The sequence below is a fragment of the Orbicella faveolata genome, unplaced genomic scaffold (assembly GCF_042242905.1).
Source record: "Orbicella faveolata isolate gen_17 unplaced genomic scaffold, um_ofav_v1 contig_34, whole genome shotgun sequence".
Taxonomy (NCBI): domain Eukaryota; kingdom Metazoa; phylum Cnidaria; class Anthozoa; order Scleractinia; family Merulinidae; genus Orbicella; species Orbicella faveolata.
Genome location: NW_028301563.1, coordinates 10,378,440 through 10,397,527, shown reverse-complemented (window position 1 = coordinate 10,397,527; position 19,088 = coordinate 10,378,440). Strand labels below are relative to the sequence as shown.

Below are 19,088 nucleotides of genomic sequence, written 5' to 3'. Positions count from 1 at the left end.
TTGGGTCCCTTACTGTTTGTGCTGTTTATCAATGACCTACCTTTACATGTCCACACGCAGTTGGACATGTTTGCCGATGACACCACTCTCCTCGCTTCTTCCGATTGTGCTAATGTTAAAGAACTTAAGAACACACTCTCCAGTGAGGTCTCCAATGTCAATGAGTGGGCAACTAACAACAAATTGCCACTTAATTGTTCCAAGACGAAGACAATGCTAATTGATGGACCGCGCTTACGAAAACGTTTGAGTAATGAAGGTCGAAAGCTTGAGATAGAGCTCGAAGGACGCACGTTAGAGCAGGTTAAGAACGTTAAACTGCTAGGCCTTGAAATTGATGAAGAGCTCAGTTTCGAAATTTATATTGACTCTTTATGTAAGAAGATATCGAAGCGTATCGGTATACTGAACAGAATCAAGGCTTATCTTCCAAGAGCAGAGCGTATACTTTATTATAATTCTTTAATTAAGCCATTGATATTATATTGCAGCATAACATGGACAAGCTGCTGCAGCCACGACAACATAAGTAAGGTATTCAGGCTGCAAAAACGCTGGGCTCGTATTATCCTTGACGCCCAACAACGCCATAGCGCTGTAGATCTATTTAATACCTTAGGATGGGTACCATATTACATCGAGACTGATATAAAAAGATGTACAATAGCTCATAAAAGGATTATGGGTGCTTGCCTGTTATACATAAACGATTTACTAAGACTAAATAACAGCCAGCACAATAGGAAAACACGGAGCGCTAATTTTACCATTTTACCGATAAGATTTAATAGAGCGAAAGAGGGAGGTCGCACGTTTTCTGCAACGACTATTAAATGTTGGAATCACCTCCCCCTTAAGCTGCGCGCCTCTTCATCTGTAAATATCCTTAAGAATGCTCTGTACAAACATTTTAAATTAAGTCAGCTCACGAATAAGATTTTTACTCCTTTTTTAAATAATAATTTTTAAATTGCGATATTTTAATGATAATCTTTGATTATTGTTTATAGTAGATTTTTAACTTTTAGTACATTTAAGAGGGCCACAAATTTATTAGTTGATAAACTATTACGTGTCACCCTCGATAAATAAAGTTCTGTTTTTTTTTTTTAATTAAACTATGATGCTGACTTACAGATTAATGAAGCCGCCATGGTGCAGTCTCTTGATCCGTGACTTACAGCGACGATATCTGATCAGGGTTCTTCGCAGAAGTTTTCACAGGCGTCTAAAAAAATAAGCATAACAGGAGGCATAAATTAAGCCCAATTCGCCCGAAGGGGCAGGCCAACCTAGGGGTCCGGGGGTACGCTATCTGGAAATTTTTAAATGTAGGTTGCCAAGGATGCGATTTCATGCACTTTGGGGGGCTAAGTGTCACAGAAAATGAGTTTTGTATGATCATGAAATTAGATGTAGCAAGTAGCACTGTTTAATATTTTTAAATACTATTTTCCTCTTGAAACGTCTCAGTCTGTAAGTCTTAATTTATTGTTATATGTGTACATATTTTAATGACCGGAACAAGCGGCTACATTCGATTTTACAGCCGGTAGAATTCCGCCGTTCTACTGAGAGCCCTGTGAACGATGTCATTTGACATACAAGCAACTAACCATCCCAAGGGCTTGAAAACTGCAAAGTTACTTGTTAGAGTGCCAAATAACCGTCCACGAAGTCTGTTTGGGCGTATCACATTTTGGGGTATCAGTCATAACTGAGAGCCCAAAAGGGGGGATCGGATCCCCCCTTTTGGGCTCTCAGTTATGACTGATCCCCCCTTCTGTCATCCTAAAAAAACAACGATCCCCCGAAATTCCAGCCCCCTTTCCCAGGCGATAAATAATGACCGGTCCTTAAGTACTAGACAAGAGGGAAAAACAAAACACTGACAACAACAACAACTGCAAACACGGATCTTCTTCTACAGGGGCAGATCTAGGAGGAGGGTGCAGACGGTGCGCACCCCCCCCCCCCCTCTGAGATTACATGCGGTTTTATAATATAACTGCGGCTTTCTAATAGAACAACAGCACCCCTCCTAAGAAAAAATCCTGGATCCGTCCTTGTTCCACCGGACTATTACAATCACCTATATAATATAGATAGCACCCTGCGCGCGCTCTGATTGGTCGACAACCAATGTTTCATCAGAGTATTTCATAGAAAAAGCGTGCCTATCGTTTTATTGTTTTTCCCCACATTACCTCCATATCATAAAGCAAATGAAGAAGCCTAAGCCGTGTATTACATTGTGATAAAACACTCCGGACATTTGAGAACATTCGAGAAATGTAGAAAACACTTACCTGCGGCTGGTGTTTTCTACATTTCCCTCGTGTTCTCAAATGCCCGTCGTGTTTTATCACAGTGTAATACACGACGTAGGCTTCTTTACTTCTCAAATAAAAGTCCCTTTGTTAAGTAGCTTTGCAATTTTGAACTTGATCACTCTATTAGAGACTCTTCATGATACGAATGTAAATATGTTTAAGGCTAGAGTCCATTACCTGCTGATAATTTTAAGAGATAGAGAATAAATGTGATACCGAGTAAATACATTGTGTCTATAATACAGGCAACCAATGCAACGAATCGTTGATGTGCTTGTAATATTTCGATATAATTCTATATCATCTTCAGACTGAGGTGACATACAGGTAGCAGAAATTTAAATACTGCAAGATGGTACGTTAACATTAGCACTTGAAAATACAAAACAAGTACGATGCTATCAAGAGAATGGGCACAGTCACCAACTGGCTTTTAAACCAGTGTTCAAATATGGTGCTGAACGCTTGATATGGTAAGCCGTCTTTATATAGTAATAGATTCCAATTATCATAGCTACCTATAGTGTTTGTGTTACCACGCACGGTTTAATTTGGGTGAGAAATTACTCGTTCATTGCAGCAGAAGGTGGGTTGTTCTCATTGATAAAAATGCCCGGTAAGTTGTATAAACCTTGTATGCGTTTGATCTGATCACGATAGCGTAGATTTTTATATATAGCGCTTTTTTTGTCCGTGAGCGCATGTTCTTGTGTAAGGACAAGCAGAGTTCTGTTCATTTTGCCGATGTACGAAAAATTGCAACCGGGGCAAATGAATTCATATGCAGCATTTGATTGGCTCAATGGCAGCGTTTTGTCTTAAGGGCTTGTAAAGAAACATAATTTTGTGGTCTTCTGTTTTATTAGGATGTCCACGTTCGGATCGACGACATGTTTTTAAGGCTAGAGCTAAGGTGTTCCTCATGAAGCCCTGTGTGCTATAATCCAACTTTTATGTAGTTTTACTTTCTATAATTTTGGTATTAGACACTTTATGTACTTTTAGCCAATTCGGTGATTTGTTTTTATATGGAGTCCTGGACTCTTTTACAGATTATCTCTTGGCCTTTTTGTTGATTATTGTTGTTATCTTGTGTTTACATGTAATTATCTTTAGTGCCATGAATTGTAATAAACCATAAACCATAAACCTGTTGCTTATTTTTTAGACAATTTCAACTTACTTGTTCTGTTTCCTCTTGTTCTGTGGCTGTAACTGATACATTTCAAATGTTTTACAGACATTGGCCAAAATTGCTGGCATTCCACTTTCTTCCCCAGAGCTACCTGTCTCTTTTAGCCGGGGGGTCCTTGGCACGAGGAAAGGTAGTCTGCGAGCAGGCCCTTACGGTTTGAGCCAGTTGCACAAGCGGCGAAGTAACTGTGAGAGACACGCGAGAGACGAGCCGGCGATGTGCAGGCGTGTTCTAAGCCCTCCACCCCTCTCCCCAACCCCCCCTCCCCGTTCCCCACGTTGTTCGTTAACTTGCTCGCTTGCCAAAGCGAAAAGCCTGAAAGCAGTGCTTGAGAGTGAAACCCAAACACTACCGCCTGCTTACAGGAAAGATCGCTCTGGAGACGCGTTATGATCATTTAACTGCCTAGATTTTACGTTTATTTCTTATGTTTCTTTCCCCAAATTATCTACCCGACTATTTTGATTTCTACCTACAGACCTTCAGAGAGTTGAAAACTTGTTTATGAGAAGCCGAATACCATGAATGCCATTTCCGGTTAGGTTGCTCTATTTCCTCATGCCAAGGCTCCGCCGGCCAAGACAACAGGTGACACTGGGGGCGAGAATGACAAGTTTCAAAATGGCGGCAGAGGATGATGAAACACGAAGACTGTGATTTTTGGATGCTACTACTCGTACTAGAGATGTTCAGCGTTTGAAAGTTTACTCACAACTCTTACGTAAGATGAGCGAACGCCAAGCAATTGCTGAGCGTCCTTCAACGTCACAGAGACAATCTATAACTCGTTTTATTCGTTACGAACATCTGTTAGCTGGAGTATCTGGAGGTGTCACGTCAACACTCGTACTGCATCCGTTGGACCTGATTAAAATAAGATTTCAAGGTAAGATGCAGGGAAAGACTAGTTATGCTTTGTGTAGCTTCGTTTGTTTCAGTTGTCTCTATTCAAACAAAGAAATTCGTCCGGCACATGGGATAATAGCATGGCCTGGTCACGCAAGAATGTACAGAAACATGAATTTACAAGTGTAATTTTGTTGATTATTGCGTCAATAATAATTCAGCCCACGTAGCTAAATTCTTTTACTAGCCAGCCAGCTACCTCAAGGTACTGAAAATGAGGTGGAAGTATTTGATATTCGAGCACACACACGCAAACAATCTTCGGCTAAACTACGGAATACAAGGCCACTTTTAATCATCCATCAAACAAGCCGGCTCGTTTGGCTCGTTTGCTCCTTTGTCATCCACTGCCGAGCCAAACGAGCTGCTAAATATATGGACATAAGACTCAGCGCATATATACAGGTGGATTAGTCCTCATTCTTTCATCCACTGCCAAGCCAAATGAGCCACTAAATATATGGAGCTAAAATTTAACGCATATATATATAGATTTTTCCATGTTCTTTTATCCACTGCCAAGCCAAACGAGCCACTAAATATATGCACCTTCAAAAGTGGCTCAGTGTATTGTGTAGTTGCTCCCAATCAGGGCAAAAAACTTCTGCTCATCTGCCCGTCTGAGATGAGTACTCATGTATCTCGGATGAGTGGATTTCCAAAAGCACTTGTCCTATGGGACGAGTAGAGTTTGCCAAAAGAAAAAGATGTTCTTTTCTACTGAGATCTGAGTTCCCAAGCATTTTGGACTTTGTAAACTAGCCTGAGTTTCACGAAGTTTGGTTTCTTTTCATGGCAAATTACCCATTTTCGCCTCTGTTTTTCAAGAATATCTGGTTCTGTTGTTTCATTAAATACTGTGATCCACATTCCACATATGGAAATGATGACCTCGTTTGAGACAAGGCTTCATTAACTCTTGAATGAGGCGATTACCGTTGTGGCAAGTTTTTTGATCATTAAAGACGTACTAAAACCTTTTAGTGTCTTTGTTGTCAGTCTAGCAGTGTAATTTAAACGATGTGAAATGCTCCAAGCCATTCTGCTATATAAAAGGCGCGGAAGGAAGATGCTTTGAAACTTTCACTGTCACATGACCCACCTGAAAAACGCGCGAAATATAATCAGATCACATGCTAAGCTTTCACTGTTAGTGTACAAGATGTCGGCTAACCTGCTTGACCTGTGGAAAATCGGTAGTAAAAGAAAACCTGACTCCAGCAAAGAGGAACATCCTAACAGTGAGGAAGTGGAAAATATGAGGAAAGTCAAATTCGAAAATTCCAACCAACATGGAAAAAAGAATTTCCCTGGGTTAAATTTGACAAGGAGAAGAAACAATTGACCTTTGTGAACTTATTTTGCAAAACTATACATATAAATTTTTTTTATTGTCTCATTGTTTCAAAGAGTACATGTACATGTAGACCAGTAGGAATTCAGATGATTTCCTTGAAAACAGCCTCAGAATATTGCCGGGACTGATATGTTTCATCTTAGATCGCAGTTTTAATGCCTCATACATGTAGATGGGCTGCATTTTCTCAAGTCGTGTATTGTACATAAAGAATGTGAGTGATCCCTGATGTGTCTGTATGAAATGGTGTTGTATTAAAAAGTGCAAAGAACAACAGAAATTGAAATAACTGTTAGAATAAACACTCGAGATTTACTACAAAACAGATCATACAATTTCTACATTTTTTTATGATATTTTGTTATTCACTTTAATAATTTTTTTTGGACGAGTGAATTTAACTTTCAGACAACCAAAATCTGAACATTACTCGTCCAATGGACAAGTGGAACAAAAAAAAAAATTTTTTTTGCCCTGCCAATTTTCTGAGCTGTTTGCCTGACACTACTTGTTTACAGTTTCTTTCAATTGACAAATATGGTAAATGCCATAGCATACACTATTGAGTTATGAATACACTTGGGAGGTTTGCTAAGCAGGAAAGAAGCGAAAGAGTCGGAGCTTCTCGAGTGCTTAGCAAACCTCCCAACTTAATAGAATGCCCAATAGTGTGCAGCTGTGGCATGTACCATTTGTTTTATAACGTAACATCAACTGATGCATTGGAGAAAAAGAAGTCCTTGTATTGAGCTACATCACATTAGCCAACATGTCAGCAGCATGCACCTACATGTATGGGCAAATATTAGACCAATCAGAGCGTGTGCTTTGCTTAAGTTGTGTCATAACTATAAATAATAGAAACACAAGTGTAATTTAATTTGGGAGATTGATGACTGCTGTGTAGACAAGCTGCAAGCAAAATTAATGTTTCCACTGTCTTATGAGTTCTCCTAAGTAGTTTTATGAGTGCATGTGTTTGCATAAGTTAATAGACTTATAGGATGAATGAGAAAATGTTTGTCTTTCTTTGTTAAAAAATACAAATGATGTAACACTGTTGTGAATTGAAGAGAACCACCCAATCATTGTGATTACATTTATCAAATATATACATGTATGTCAATTTTACATACGTGCATCTTGACATCTTGAAGGGTTTAAAGCATGCACATAAGTGGCTGGTAATTTTTATTGCAAAGCGCAATTTTGAGCAGGTCAAATTCAATGTTACATGTAAGTTGACACATCGGTCATTGTGCTAGCATAACACTGATATTCATAGTATTATATTGCTATTTTATATTACAATGGGTAGAAATCTTTAAATTGTAGTTGTGGAATTCTTTACTTTGCCAATACAGCGAAGAAATAATTGCTATAACTGTATAATAAGATTCTTTTAAATATAATTCTATTCTATTTCCCTTCACTCAGTCGAATAGAAAACATTTCTATTATAAGTAGAGGAGACAAGTACAATGTAATACAACAAATAGTGGAGGGAGCCGCCAGCATTGATCTAGTTTATTTACAAGAATCTGAGACACGCTGAATACAGGTTACAAGTCAGAGAATATAAGAAAATGTCACACCTTATTATTTTTAAGACATAATATAAGCAATAAGGAAAAAAACAGCCTCAAGTAAACTGGTTGGTGTCAAGTGGTGTGATATTCACAAGGAGAGGTATATAAAGGCCTCATTATCCCAGTGGGAACTAATACAGAGCAACTTAATTAAACACCTAAAACAAATACATTATTTTATTTTCAGTGTATGTTTTCCAAAACTTATGATTGAAGGGTAAATGCAGGCCTGGTCCTACATGTTCACCAGGCCTCTGAGAATGTTAAAGAGTTATAGCATGTTGTGAGATGGGGCTGGTAGGGATAAATTATTACCAGAATCTAACATATTTATTAATACATATTTGTAATTTTGATCATTTATTTGGTAGTGAATGATGGCAGTGGGAAATTACCAGCTTACAGAGGACTTGCTGATGCTGTAAAATCCATTGTGAGATCAAATGGTATCAAGGGGTTATATCAGGTACAGTCATATTATAAATAAAAAAGTCTCCACTTGACACAAACATATGCTTGGATAATTGTCCTTGGACTGTTCTAAGAAGCGAACAGTGAAAACTGTGAGCTTTTAGGACTAGATTTACATGTATTATGCCTCAAATATTTTTTTGCAACACACGCAGTTTTGAAAATTGGGGAATAACACTCAGGTATCAGGTATCATGAGACGCATTTAGACCAATTGTGCCTGAGCAGAATATTTGATGGATTATAATGATATATAATGTGTAAGCATCAATTCTTAAACAAACAAAAGACGCCAATTTTGAAGTCACTAAAATTTAAGGTTCAAATGTAATTTGTGTAATGTCAAAGCTGGTGTACAGTGGGGTACTTGGTAACATCTTGACTCCTGTTGTGCAACAAGTGGGTATTAAGTAAATCCTCGTCTCAATGGATAGCGCAGTTTGCTTTGTCATATCTTATTTACTGAAAAGCAGTTTATTCTCCCACAGAGCTGTCCTCTCTTTGAGAAACTAGACCCAGGAGGGTACATGTACATGTATGTACATACTACTTGTGATAAAGTGGTATCAATGCATCCTTTACTCGTTTTAACCTGGGGGAAGGGGCAGGGGAGGGGGGGGGGGGGGTGGATAGTAGGTTCCCTTTATTTCAGAAGTACTCAAAGGTATATAGGTTACATAATAGATTGCTGTTTCAGGGTACAGGAACAAACCAGATTTAGAATGCAAGCCATACATGTCTGTGGTTGAACCCTGTAATTGGTCCAATACCACAATGTGTAGATTGGTTAGACTGTGATCACCAGGAATCTTATTTCCGTCATTGATTTCCACTACTACATGTGCATGTACATTGTACTCAAAGACAAGCAATAATGTTTCTATATTTCTTGGTCTTTTTATGTTCTTCTATACCTACACTGTAGGGTGTGACACCAAATGTTTGGGGTAATGGATCTGCTTGGGGTCTGTACTTTTTCAGGTGAGAGTTTCTAGTTATTGTACATCAGAGAGTTTTTACATGTATTTAGCATGCAATAACTATACCTAACTACACGGCTGTATTCATAAAATGTAAATTATACAGTGTAGTGTGTTATTATATGGCAAGAAAAAGGTGCACAAAAAACGGGTATCTTGAGAGCAGTTGTACATGTACCAGATCTATTCAGTAAAGTAGCCAGTAGCTTACACCGTGAACTGTATAGCCAAGGGCATGCAGTTACATGTATAAAAATCAATCTTAGTACCTAGAGTAATGCATCTTCTACACAGTGGTCACAAACTTAGTAGGTAGCTTCACTGTTAGAGAAGGTGGCTGGTCAAGCTATCTTTTTCTATAGAATCAGAGGAAATTTGTTGTGCAGCAGTCAGTGTCGGGTTGAGTAAGAACATGAAGCTGATGGTGATTTTTGTCAGTCAAGTGTGCTAATTTTGAGAAAACTGGTTACTGATTTTATTTCTCATTAATTAAAAATATGAAATATTGTAAATAATAAAATTGCAGTTACAACATTTTAAAAGCATGGATGCAGAAAGACAGCGATAGACCTTTGGGAGCTGAGAAGCATCTTCTAGCAGGGACCATAGCAGGTAAGGAACAAATCTTGTTACAGTATTACAGGTATAGTCCAACTTTACTTGTAAAACATTTCATGTCAGAATGTAATTAACAGTACCCTGGATGCCTTTGTTGTGCTATGTAACAAATCACTGGGAAACCAGTTCATTTCATTAATTTTTTTCTCTTCAGTCTCCAGTGGTATTCTCAGGAAAAAAAAATAACTGTTGCCACTGCGACTGGTACATTGTAGCTAGCCAGAAAATAGTGAATACTGATGTTATTTTTTTAGATGTTTTCCAAAAGAGTAGCAATAATTAGCACACTCTTGCATAAATAGAATGAAAACTGTTTTCCTGACACAACATATTTAACACTCATCTCTTTTCCAATGCCACACCAAAAATACATATATAGTAATAATTAATATTTTTTTAAAAAAAATTCATAATCTTTACATTTAAGAAGTAATAATTGGTGAATGTCTGTTTTTAAGTTTTCTAATTTTCGTGAATTTATAATTTAATCTCAGCAAAATTAGATTTTATCTTGCTTTCTTGTTCATGTTTTGAGGAAAATTATAGAGCAAAGCACACTATGTACATAAACCATCATCTACATACATGTATGGACAATTTGTATGCTTGTAATTTTCATCTATAGCTTGTAATAAAATGTAACAAATTGTATTTTGCTCTTCTAGGAATTGGAACTCTCTCAGTAACAAACCCAATATGGGTTGTGAAAACTCGCTTGTGTCTTCAATACTCTGATCCACAAGCTGGAATTACTCAGGCACCGCAGTATAAAGGAATGCTTGGTGAGTAGCTATGAGGAACATATCAATGTTGAAAACACATGTATGGGACAGGATTTACTATAATTGAAAAAGTACCAGTTTTACACTTTCAAGTTTGTGCAGACAGGTGCACTAAGCTGTTACAGTTTTTTGTAGCACTAAGATTTGTTGTCAGTAGTTTTTGTTGACTATTCTAAGTTAAAGTTACGATGTTTCCATTGTCAAACACTGGACAAAGGTTGCTTGGAAAAGAACCAGCCTCTAGTATTTGTCCACTCTATACAGTAAAGTTTATTTTTAACCTCTTGAAACCAATCTACATCACAGATGCACTTTTAAAGTTATGGAAACATGAAGGACTCAGAGGATTGTACAAGGTAAGAGTAACACCTGTTGAAAATCTCATATTGCTGTATATTTTGTATATTTGGAAGACTGTTTGTATCATGCAGGTCTGGGTTGGATCTAGGTGGATGGGGGAAGGGGGCCTCGGAGAGCTTGGTCGAGCCCCCGAAAGTTAAAAAAAAATGAGACATTATATTACACACTGATTTGGCCTCAGAATGCCAGAAATCCCATTTCTAAGGACCTCGATCTTAAAATATTACAGGGGAGGACACCCTCGGACCCCCCTACAGGGGACCGTCATTGGTGATCTGTGTCTCAAACCCCCTTCCTAAAATCCTGTATCCACCTCAGCAGGTAGAGATTCTATGATTTCCAATATATCTGGTGACCATACTGTATTTATAGAAGTGTCTCTGAGGAGGGGTGTGACTGTATTAATTATTTTGTTGTGGTTCAGTTTTAACCTTGGTACAATTTGGTATGTATTTTACTTTGTTCTGGTGTATGGTAATGTTATCATGATAATGAAGACCAAAGAAAGGAAAATATGGTCAAAATTAATTGAACCACAATATATACATGCATGCGATATGTTAATTTTTTTTTTGTGAGAATCTGCAAGGAGCTGCATGTAAATTTTGTTTGCTATGCAGGGGTATGCACCGGGACTTATTGGTGTTTCACATGGAGCTCTGCAGTTTATGGCATATGAGGAACTTAAGAAGGGCTACAGTCAGTATTTTGGAACACCAATCAACAAGAAACTGGTAATATTTAATATAAATGTCATTTATTTATTGTATTTGCAACCTTTAGACTAAGACTGGAGCTCTAAGATATTTCAACAAAACACGCAAGGAGACAAACAAAAATAGGTCTGCGGTGCATACATGTGTGGCTTGCAAGTCATACTTGTAATGGGGATAAAACTGAATTATCTTGAAATCAAAGTGGCTATGAGCCACTGAACTTGGAAAATGGATCGTCTGTAAAAAGTGACAATTTTGATGGCACTGGTTTTAATCCGTAGGTTAAGTTAAAGTTAAAGCCTACTGGCATTGTTAAGAAATAGTGCAAAACGCAACGGTAAGAGAATACACGAGGAGATGTAACACTGTTGGAAACATTCATAAAGTTATCGGTCCGATAGACCGGGTTATCCTTGTTCGAGAGACCGAGACAATTATAAAGAAGGTTCTGGTTCTTGTCCGATCACCAAAGCAAGTAATAATTCTCATTTTCGTTCCTCTCATTTTTTCGTTCTTTTTTTTTTTTTCGTAGCCAGTATGAGTGATTTTTTTTTTTTTTCGCTTTGTTACCCTTTCTCATCTTAGAAATTAAAAAAAAAAAAAAAAAATTCGTTCAGCGTTAGAGTCACTACACCACAATGACAGCACACGTCTCGTCCGCTCAACAAAGTTAAGCCCTGTTCGGCGGGGTTCGTACTTGGATGGGTGACCAAATACGAATACCCCGTGTTTCCCTTCCCTTTTCAAGGCGATATTAAAGACTGCAGAACTCCCAGCCTTGTGTATTGTCGTTTCCTCTATTTATCAACTATTTGTTCCTCATTTTGCCATGTCCGTATTTATAAGTATTTATTTACAATATCGTATAAATATACAGCGGAACACGTCGTTCGAATCCTCCTCAATTCTCGTGACTGTTGATCGTCTAAAACATTACATCACGGCTTGAACCATTCGAAAATTCATACAGCTCGTCAATTTTGTGACTTTCAATGTCTTCTTTTTCGGCAATCGAGTATGGTTAAACCTGTATGAGCGGGCTCCTTCGGGAAATGAGCCATTTATATAATTACAGGTAGCTTCTATTTATAAAAACGTTCGTGCGAAAATTTATTCAATGTAGAGCATTTCTGCGGTAAGATATTGAGTGCTTGCGTCAGAAATTCAAAGAATAACTAACTTGACGCGGTGCAAGCAACCGTAAAACGGCCTTAAAGGGCGGATGCTCGAAACCCGGGGGGGGGGGGGTACTCCTATATGAAAAGGCCGGGGATGCTCGTTGTCTCGGGTACAAATCAAGGATTCTGGTCTTACTTAGGGTGTTGATGACGGAACGTCACCACTTTTAGGTGTTAAAGTATCCTTTAGGATGCACTCGAAGAAATAATAATGAAAGAAACGCTCTCATTTAATTTCTTTTTTCGGGCTTGATTTCCGCCGATCTCTCAAGTACGCGAGTCGGGTCTACAAGTGCGCGCGGGATCCTTTCTTGAACAGCGGCTAGTAATCGAACCTATTCCGTTTTAAGTGGTATCTTTTAGGGGTGTAATGAAGCTCGAGCAACTCCCGTATTAGTTCCCTTTAGGAGCTAAATTCAAATTTTCCGACGAGCATCCGAATTTTTCAAATGGGAGCCTCCCCCTCCCCCCCCCCCCACCCCCATCCCGGGGGTTTCAAATGTCTAACAGGAAGTGAAGGAGTGAAGGAGTGATGGAGTGAAATCGCTTCACCTCTACAACTTGGATAAAAATGAAAGACACTTAGATTTTCAGGTTAGAATAATTGCTAATAAATAGCCTGTAATGGAATTAAAAATAAAATAACCCAAAACTATCAATGCAAAACTTAACTTAGCCTATACGTGTAGGTCAGTGATACTAGAAGCTGTGAATATGACGTGTTTTAGAGAATAGTATTTACATTTAAATTTGTTCATTTAGAGGCTGAAATGATGCAGATGGAACCTGAAAAGTCTGACTCAATTATTACTTTTTTCTTAGAACTCTACAGAATATCTTATAATGGCCTCATTATCAAAAATGTTTGCTGCCACTGCAACATATCCTTATCAAGTGGTCAGGTCAAGGCTTCAGGTGAGAACTGATCGGGGATCGTTTGAAGCCCTTTAAAAATGCGGCACTGCTTCTCATATGAAGCTTTTCAGACCACAAGACGTCCCAAGAGAAGTGCGCCGTGGGACGCATTGTATGTCTTTGAGGGTCTCGCAACCGGTCTAGAAGAGGCTACCAAAGAAGACGCGGTAGCTCAGACTGCATGGACAGTGTACGCTTGGTTTGTTTGAGCTACATCAACTGGTGTACAGTGAAGACATTCGTGTCTTTTTTAGCGGTTCGTTCTTTGCTCATTACAGTTGCATGTAAATGTTAAGGCTTGCAATTTTGTTCAGTTAAATTAAGTGCTGGTACTGATAGGCCCGGGAAACCAATGGGGGGCGGGGTGGGGCGGGGGGGGGGGGGACTTCCATTTGAAAATGCTAGTCGTCTCGCCTTAGGGGTATCAATCACGGTTTAGGACGTTCAGGATAATACGCCATTAGTTGAAGCCGTCGAAGTATCTGTAGGATGCACTCGAAGAAATAATAACGATAATGATAAAAACAGAACAGTACTTACTAGAAGAGATTCAAATGATGGCGGTGTTTGCTGAAATGAAGGCTCTATATTAAGTCACCATATTTGGACTAACGTTGTTCATTTTTAATTTTGAAGAATCAATACACTATGGCTGAGTATAAAGGAGCTGTAGACATAGTACGAAAAACATTCAGGTGAGTCGAGTCAAGTTCTCTTGCCCAGTGAGGAACAAAAGCAAATAGTACATGGTCATTGGGTTCTACTTAATTTCTGCATGCTAAGAGTGGAAGTGTGGTGACTATTTTTATGTTGTACTGCGTCCTTTCTCTATTTATTCCACGTCTACTAACAAATTGTCGGGAAGTTTGGCTGATCAGACATCTTACTGAAGTAGCACAACAAGGGAAGAGATTCTTCTCGTCCCACGCCCGAAAGGATATAAGGCCCAAAGGGCTGAAATGATATGAAAGTTGATTTATACATCCGACACCCTTATGAAGTAGATGCCAACATTACATGTCAGTATTAAGCGAGGGACGCTTTTTCAAACTCAGCAGGTGCCTTTGGCTTGACCGGGTGGTGTAAAACATGCCACTGTAATTATATCATTCTCGTGTTAACCTGGCATCTTCCTTCGTCTTTCCTGTCAAAATTCTAGATACGAAGGGGTGAAAGGATTTTACAAGGGACTGGTTCCTAATGTTCTGAGGTAAGATTAATTTTTGACATTTGCAATTATCCCAAATTACCACAATTACCACTAAGTCTGAGAACATGCATTCATGTTTGAGTCTCTCCGAGTTGTTGTCAAATCTTAGTAATAGGGACCAGGATTGCAGTTTTGGTCATTCTTGCCAGCGTGACGGTAGCTGTGATTTGTTATTTATATCTGCGACTCGTATTCAGGAATTGCCGTGCAGCCCAGATCGTGAGCCGCAATGTTTACTGCCGGTCGTGCAGCCTTACATAACTCAAATAAGATGCTAGTTGTAAGGTACACAACAAAATTAAAGTAAAATGGCACTCAGGTGATAAAGCTTGCGTAATCGCCTGCTTCCAAAATCCTAAAACCCAGCGGGAAAAATTGGGAACGAATTCCTCAACCAAGTGCAGGTACATCAACCTCTGCTGGTTAGAGGTAATTAAAGCATTCACAGACCTTCAGATATAAACTGGTGCTAACAGAATTTCAAACTAGAACTGAAGCTGAGATCCATGCTTAACAACTGTCTAACCAACCTTACAACAAAAGACTCAATAAATTAGTCTTAAGCGACACACGTGCATTTCATACCAACAGAAAAATATTTACTTTCTCTTTCACTGTCACGTACAGTTTAGTTCCTCCGAATGGCAAGTGCATTAATTTCCCCTTCTAAGGTTTCATTTACCGATTTTATTTATTTATTTTTTTTTTTTGAAAAAAGCAGCATGTTTGGTAATCTAAATACCTTGCGTTGAAGTCCTCTATGTTGCTACATATTATACTCCATTTGTTCTTGGTAGTCGCGAAATAATTTGTGAAGAGGTAATTATTACCTCTTCACACTTTGTAAATAGGCAACCGGTCAGCCTCCTGCTCGTCGCAGTACAGCGTGCATGTTAGGCTTTTTTAGAGCACCATGGAACAGATACGCAAAAGTATCTGCATTACTCGGGTGTCCGTATTAACCGGGCTCTCATAAGAGACTTAGCGAACACATCTTTTGTTGATGTGTAAATAAATCATAACTTTATTTCACAGTGCCGATGTATTTGGCTTTAACAGAGCTAATTGAGGACGCTCTAAATTACATTTTATTGTAACAGAAAACATGGCAAAAAGTATTGAGTATAAACCTATCTTATCTAAACTTATATACATAAAAATTTACTGAATTAAAATCTACTTCCAAAATATCTGTTTAATCTATGTAACTGAAGAACAAATATACAAATGTCTCGCACTCAATTTAAAGTTCCCTTATCAAGTGCAAGAGCGTCAATACTCATTTATTATCGTAAGTTTAGTGAAATTAGAAGCTTTCATTTTCTAACAGATCAGAATTGGTACATAATTATGAAAATCTGCAGTGCTCAGATAACCAGTGTCTGTAAAACGCGGTCAACTTTGTACATGAACTTGTCACTTGAGATACAGAAAAATGTCCGTTGTCGCTATTAAGCGGTCTCTTTATCTCATCTCCTTATCTCCTCGTCATTATTATTGACAGCAGCGGAAAAAATATTAATAATAAAAACTTAGTTGAGGTTTGACCGAGCTTCAGAGTTCGCGTGTTTTTAAAGGCGCAATAATTCAACGACTCTTTCACTTGACGTGGTTAACAATGTTTGAAACAAAAACACCAGTGAAAGAAAGAGCAAGAATAATTAATTGTTACAAGCAAACACAGACAACAAAGCAGCAAGATGGAAAAGGAAATAAAAACAAAACAAACAAAGAAAAGAAGCAAACATTAAAACAAGATAACAAGCATGCAAACTAGGAAACAGACATCAAAACAAGCAAAGGAACAAATAAGCAAAGTAACAAACATAAACAAACAAACAAACAAACACGAAAACTAGGAAACACGAAAAAAAGATATTACCAACGAACAGGCCAACTCGAAGCTAAATTGTGAAGTCAATAAACAATCAAAGAACCAATTAGCAACTGTCTGTCTTTATTGTTAATTTTTTTATTTTTTTTATTTTCAGAGTGACTCCAGCTTGTGCGCTTACTTTTATGGTGTACGAAAACGTAATTCACGCTCTTCTGACGTCCAGTTAGCATCGAGGGAATTAATAATAAAATAGAAAATGCCCGAGCAGTCTGAACGATGTTCTTTATACCTCAAATGTTCCAACTGGACCTTGGTTTGAGGAAAATGATTTAGTTGGAAGTGGCCATCGTCCAGGAAAAATCTAGAAATGGGTGCATACTTTTTTACCGCAGTTTTAATATTAAAGACCAGCTACAAATAAGTTTTTCTTTTCTTACAATGGATAAGAAATGAGGTGAAAAACTCTCAAGGGACATTGCAATGGAGCTGGAATTTCGTCCGGTTTGATGCAACAGCAAGCCTTATTGCTTGATGCATGTTCTTATTGGTCGTGCCTTGGTTACGTGCTTGATTAACAACTTCAGTCTGGTATGGTCGACTCAGGCTGAATGTTATCAATCTTGACATTGGATCTTTGGAATGCCTCTAAATTAGTATTATTAGTAAAGTGTTGTACATGATATACTTCATTGCGCGTAACATCACTCGAGTGAGTGTGGCGTCACGTGTACTATAGTACTACAGTTGTATAGCAAGAATACGATTGGTAATAAAAAAGAAGAAAATCCGTTAAAACAAATCATGTGCAGCTTGCACTCTCCCCTTCCAAAACGCAAGAACGACAGAGAACAAACAAAAAAATCTAGCTGTAAAGAAGATATTTTGACCGACAATTGTTAACCTCGTGCCCCTCAACCCCCATGATTTCTACAACATGGAACAATCTGTGTAGGAATACTTGTACTTGTAAGGCCCAACATTGAGGCATCATCCCATAATATAATGTCTTTAATAGGCCTTTTTCGCTTGGACGGTTTGTTTTCCCATTACAGACCACGTGATATTCTCTAGATAATCGTTCTTTTATCCATCTAAATATTATCTATTCACATACACGGGACAATTTGAAAATTTGAAAGGAATAATTCTCAAGAGTATCATCACATGGTCTGAAATGGGGCAACAAACCGCCCAGTCGGAAAATGTCTAATGCGAAGTTAATTTCTTCTGTAGTTCCATTTGCTTGGTTTTCGGGTGCCCGGGCCTGTTAGTAATCGTAAAGAAAAAAAAAAGACCAATGAAAGTAAACGTATTCAGCTGTCACTCAATGTGTAGGTTTTACACTAAGGGCATTTGTAACTGGATTAGTCAGTGCTGCAGTAACGGGCGTCACAATGCCCTAAGCTAAGCAACTCGTAGATGTAGTAGGAGCTGCAGTTCTTTACTTGAATGGGGAAAAATATTTCACAACAGGTAGACTTATGAATACAGACTCTTCTTGAGACTGTACCATCAGCCACTGTAGGATGACCACCACTCAACCAGACAGGATAGGCTGTATCACAACGGAACTCCAGTGGACATGTGGTCACCATTTTTGTGCCTGCAGCTCCTTGGAAGCGATACCAGCCACTGAGTGTGTCGTCACATTTGGCGTAATCTTGTGTTTCGTAGTCATGTTTTCTTTTTGCATCGGACAGATTTTGGTAATTTTGACATACATCAACTAAAGGAAATACACAAATGTGTAAATAAATATGTGATTAACACAGAAAGACATTTGAACAATACGAAAAAAGTAAAACGATGAAATACGTAATTAAGAATTGATTCATGCTTTAGCGTGCATCATAGAGTTGCTCGATGCGCAGTCGAGAGAAACTCCAGTGTCTTTAATGCTCTCCGATTTTTCGTTTGGCGTATGAAATACATAAAAGAACTAGATTTCCATTGGTGTAAATCACGTGAAATAGGAAGAGTTGTACCAATAGCACCCCCATTCCCCCTTTCAATGTTGGAAAATGGTATAATGCAAACTTGTATTGGACTAAAGTGTTATGTCAACATTGCATAGGGGTAGGGAGGGGCAACATGCGAAAAGAATGACGATTTCTAACGCTTGTGACCATGGTTGTAGCTTGGAATGGAGGCTCGTGTGGTTGAATATCATTAAAAAGAGATTAAAGTCATTTGCATTTGAAAATACTCCCCGCATTAACCGCAGTCGTAAGCTACAATCATGGACAAAAGTCTTGGGACAAATTTGCACTTTTGGCGCTTTTGCTCACACGCCAGAGGCGAATACAACTTCACCTGCCTAACCTCGCCCCCCACCCCCCATACAATGTTGAATACAATGTTGGCTAGTGCCACCTGTTTTCGTTAGTTAAAAATGTCTTCCGCCACATATGTTTTTGTTAATAGAACTGGTTACTATTTATTGGCCTTTCAGCTCCCTTTTGGCCTTTAATTTTTAATTTTTTGGTGGATCGTAGGTGGGGTTTCAGATCTTTTGTTATTGATTTTCTCTTGAGAACGGTAAAGATGTTTATCTCCATGGGGCAAATAATAGTTCCCTTTCGGCTCGGAGAATTTTAGTAGCTTGTCGGCGCTGTACAGTCCAATGTCCAGTAGAATCTGT

General features: G+C 38.4%; 1 protein-coding gene across 1 annotated transcript; it reads left to right on the top strand.

Moving 5' to 3' along the window:
• Positions 1-4,116: 4,116 nt before the first annotated feature.
• On the top strand, positions 4,117-17,246 carry LOC149104744 (solute carrier family 25 member 32-like). The gene is made up of 11 exons (XM_089270921.1): positions 4,117-4,414; positions 7,752-7,846; positions 8,777-8,832; positions 9,358-9,443; positions 10,115-10,231; positions 10,538-10,587; positions 11,212-11,325; positions 13,308-13,400; positions 14,037-14,095; positions 14,560-14,610; positions 16,602-17,246. Exons 1-11 carry the CDS (start codon positions 4,255-4,257, stop codon positions 16,672-16,674), a joined length of 954 nt encoding a protein of 317 aa, XP_089127047.1. The 5' UTR covers positions 4,117-4,254; the 3' UTR covers positions 16,675-17,246.
• The last annotated feature ends 1,842 nt before the right edge of the window (positions 17,247-19,088 follow it).

Excerpts from the sequence above, each read along its gene's own strand:
- LOC149104744 (XM_089270921.1), top strand. The coding sequence starts at position 4,255 with ATGAGCGAACGCCAAGCAATTGCTGAGCGTCCTTCAACGTCACAGAGA. Across the intron at positions 4,415-7,751 it reads GATTAAAATAAGATTTCAAG|TGAATGATGGCAGTGGGAAA; the intron begins GTAAGATGCAGG and ends TTTATTTGGTAG. Across the intron at positions 8,833-9,357 it reads TGGGGTCTGTACTTTTTCAG|TTACAACATTTTAAAAGCAT; the intron begins GTGAGAGTTTCT and ends ATAAAATTGCAG.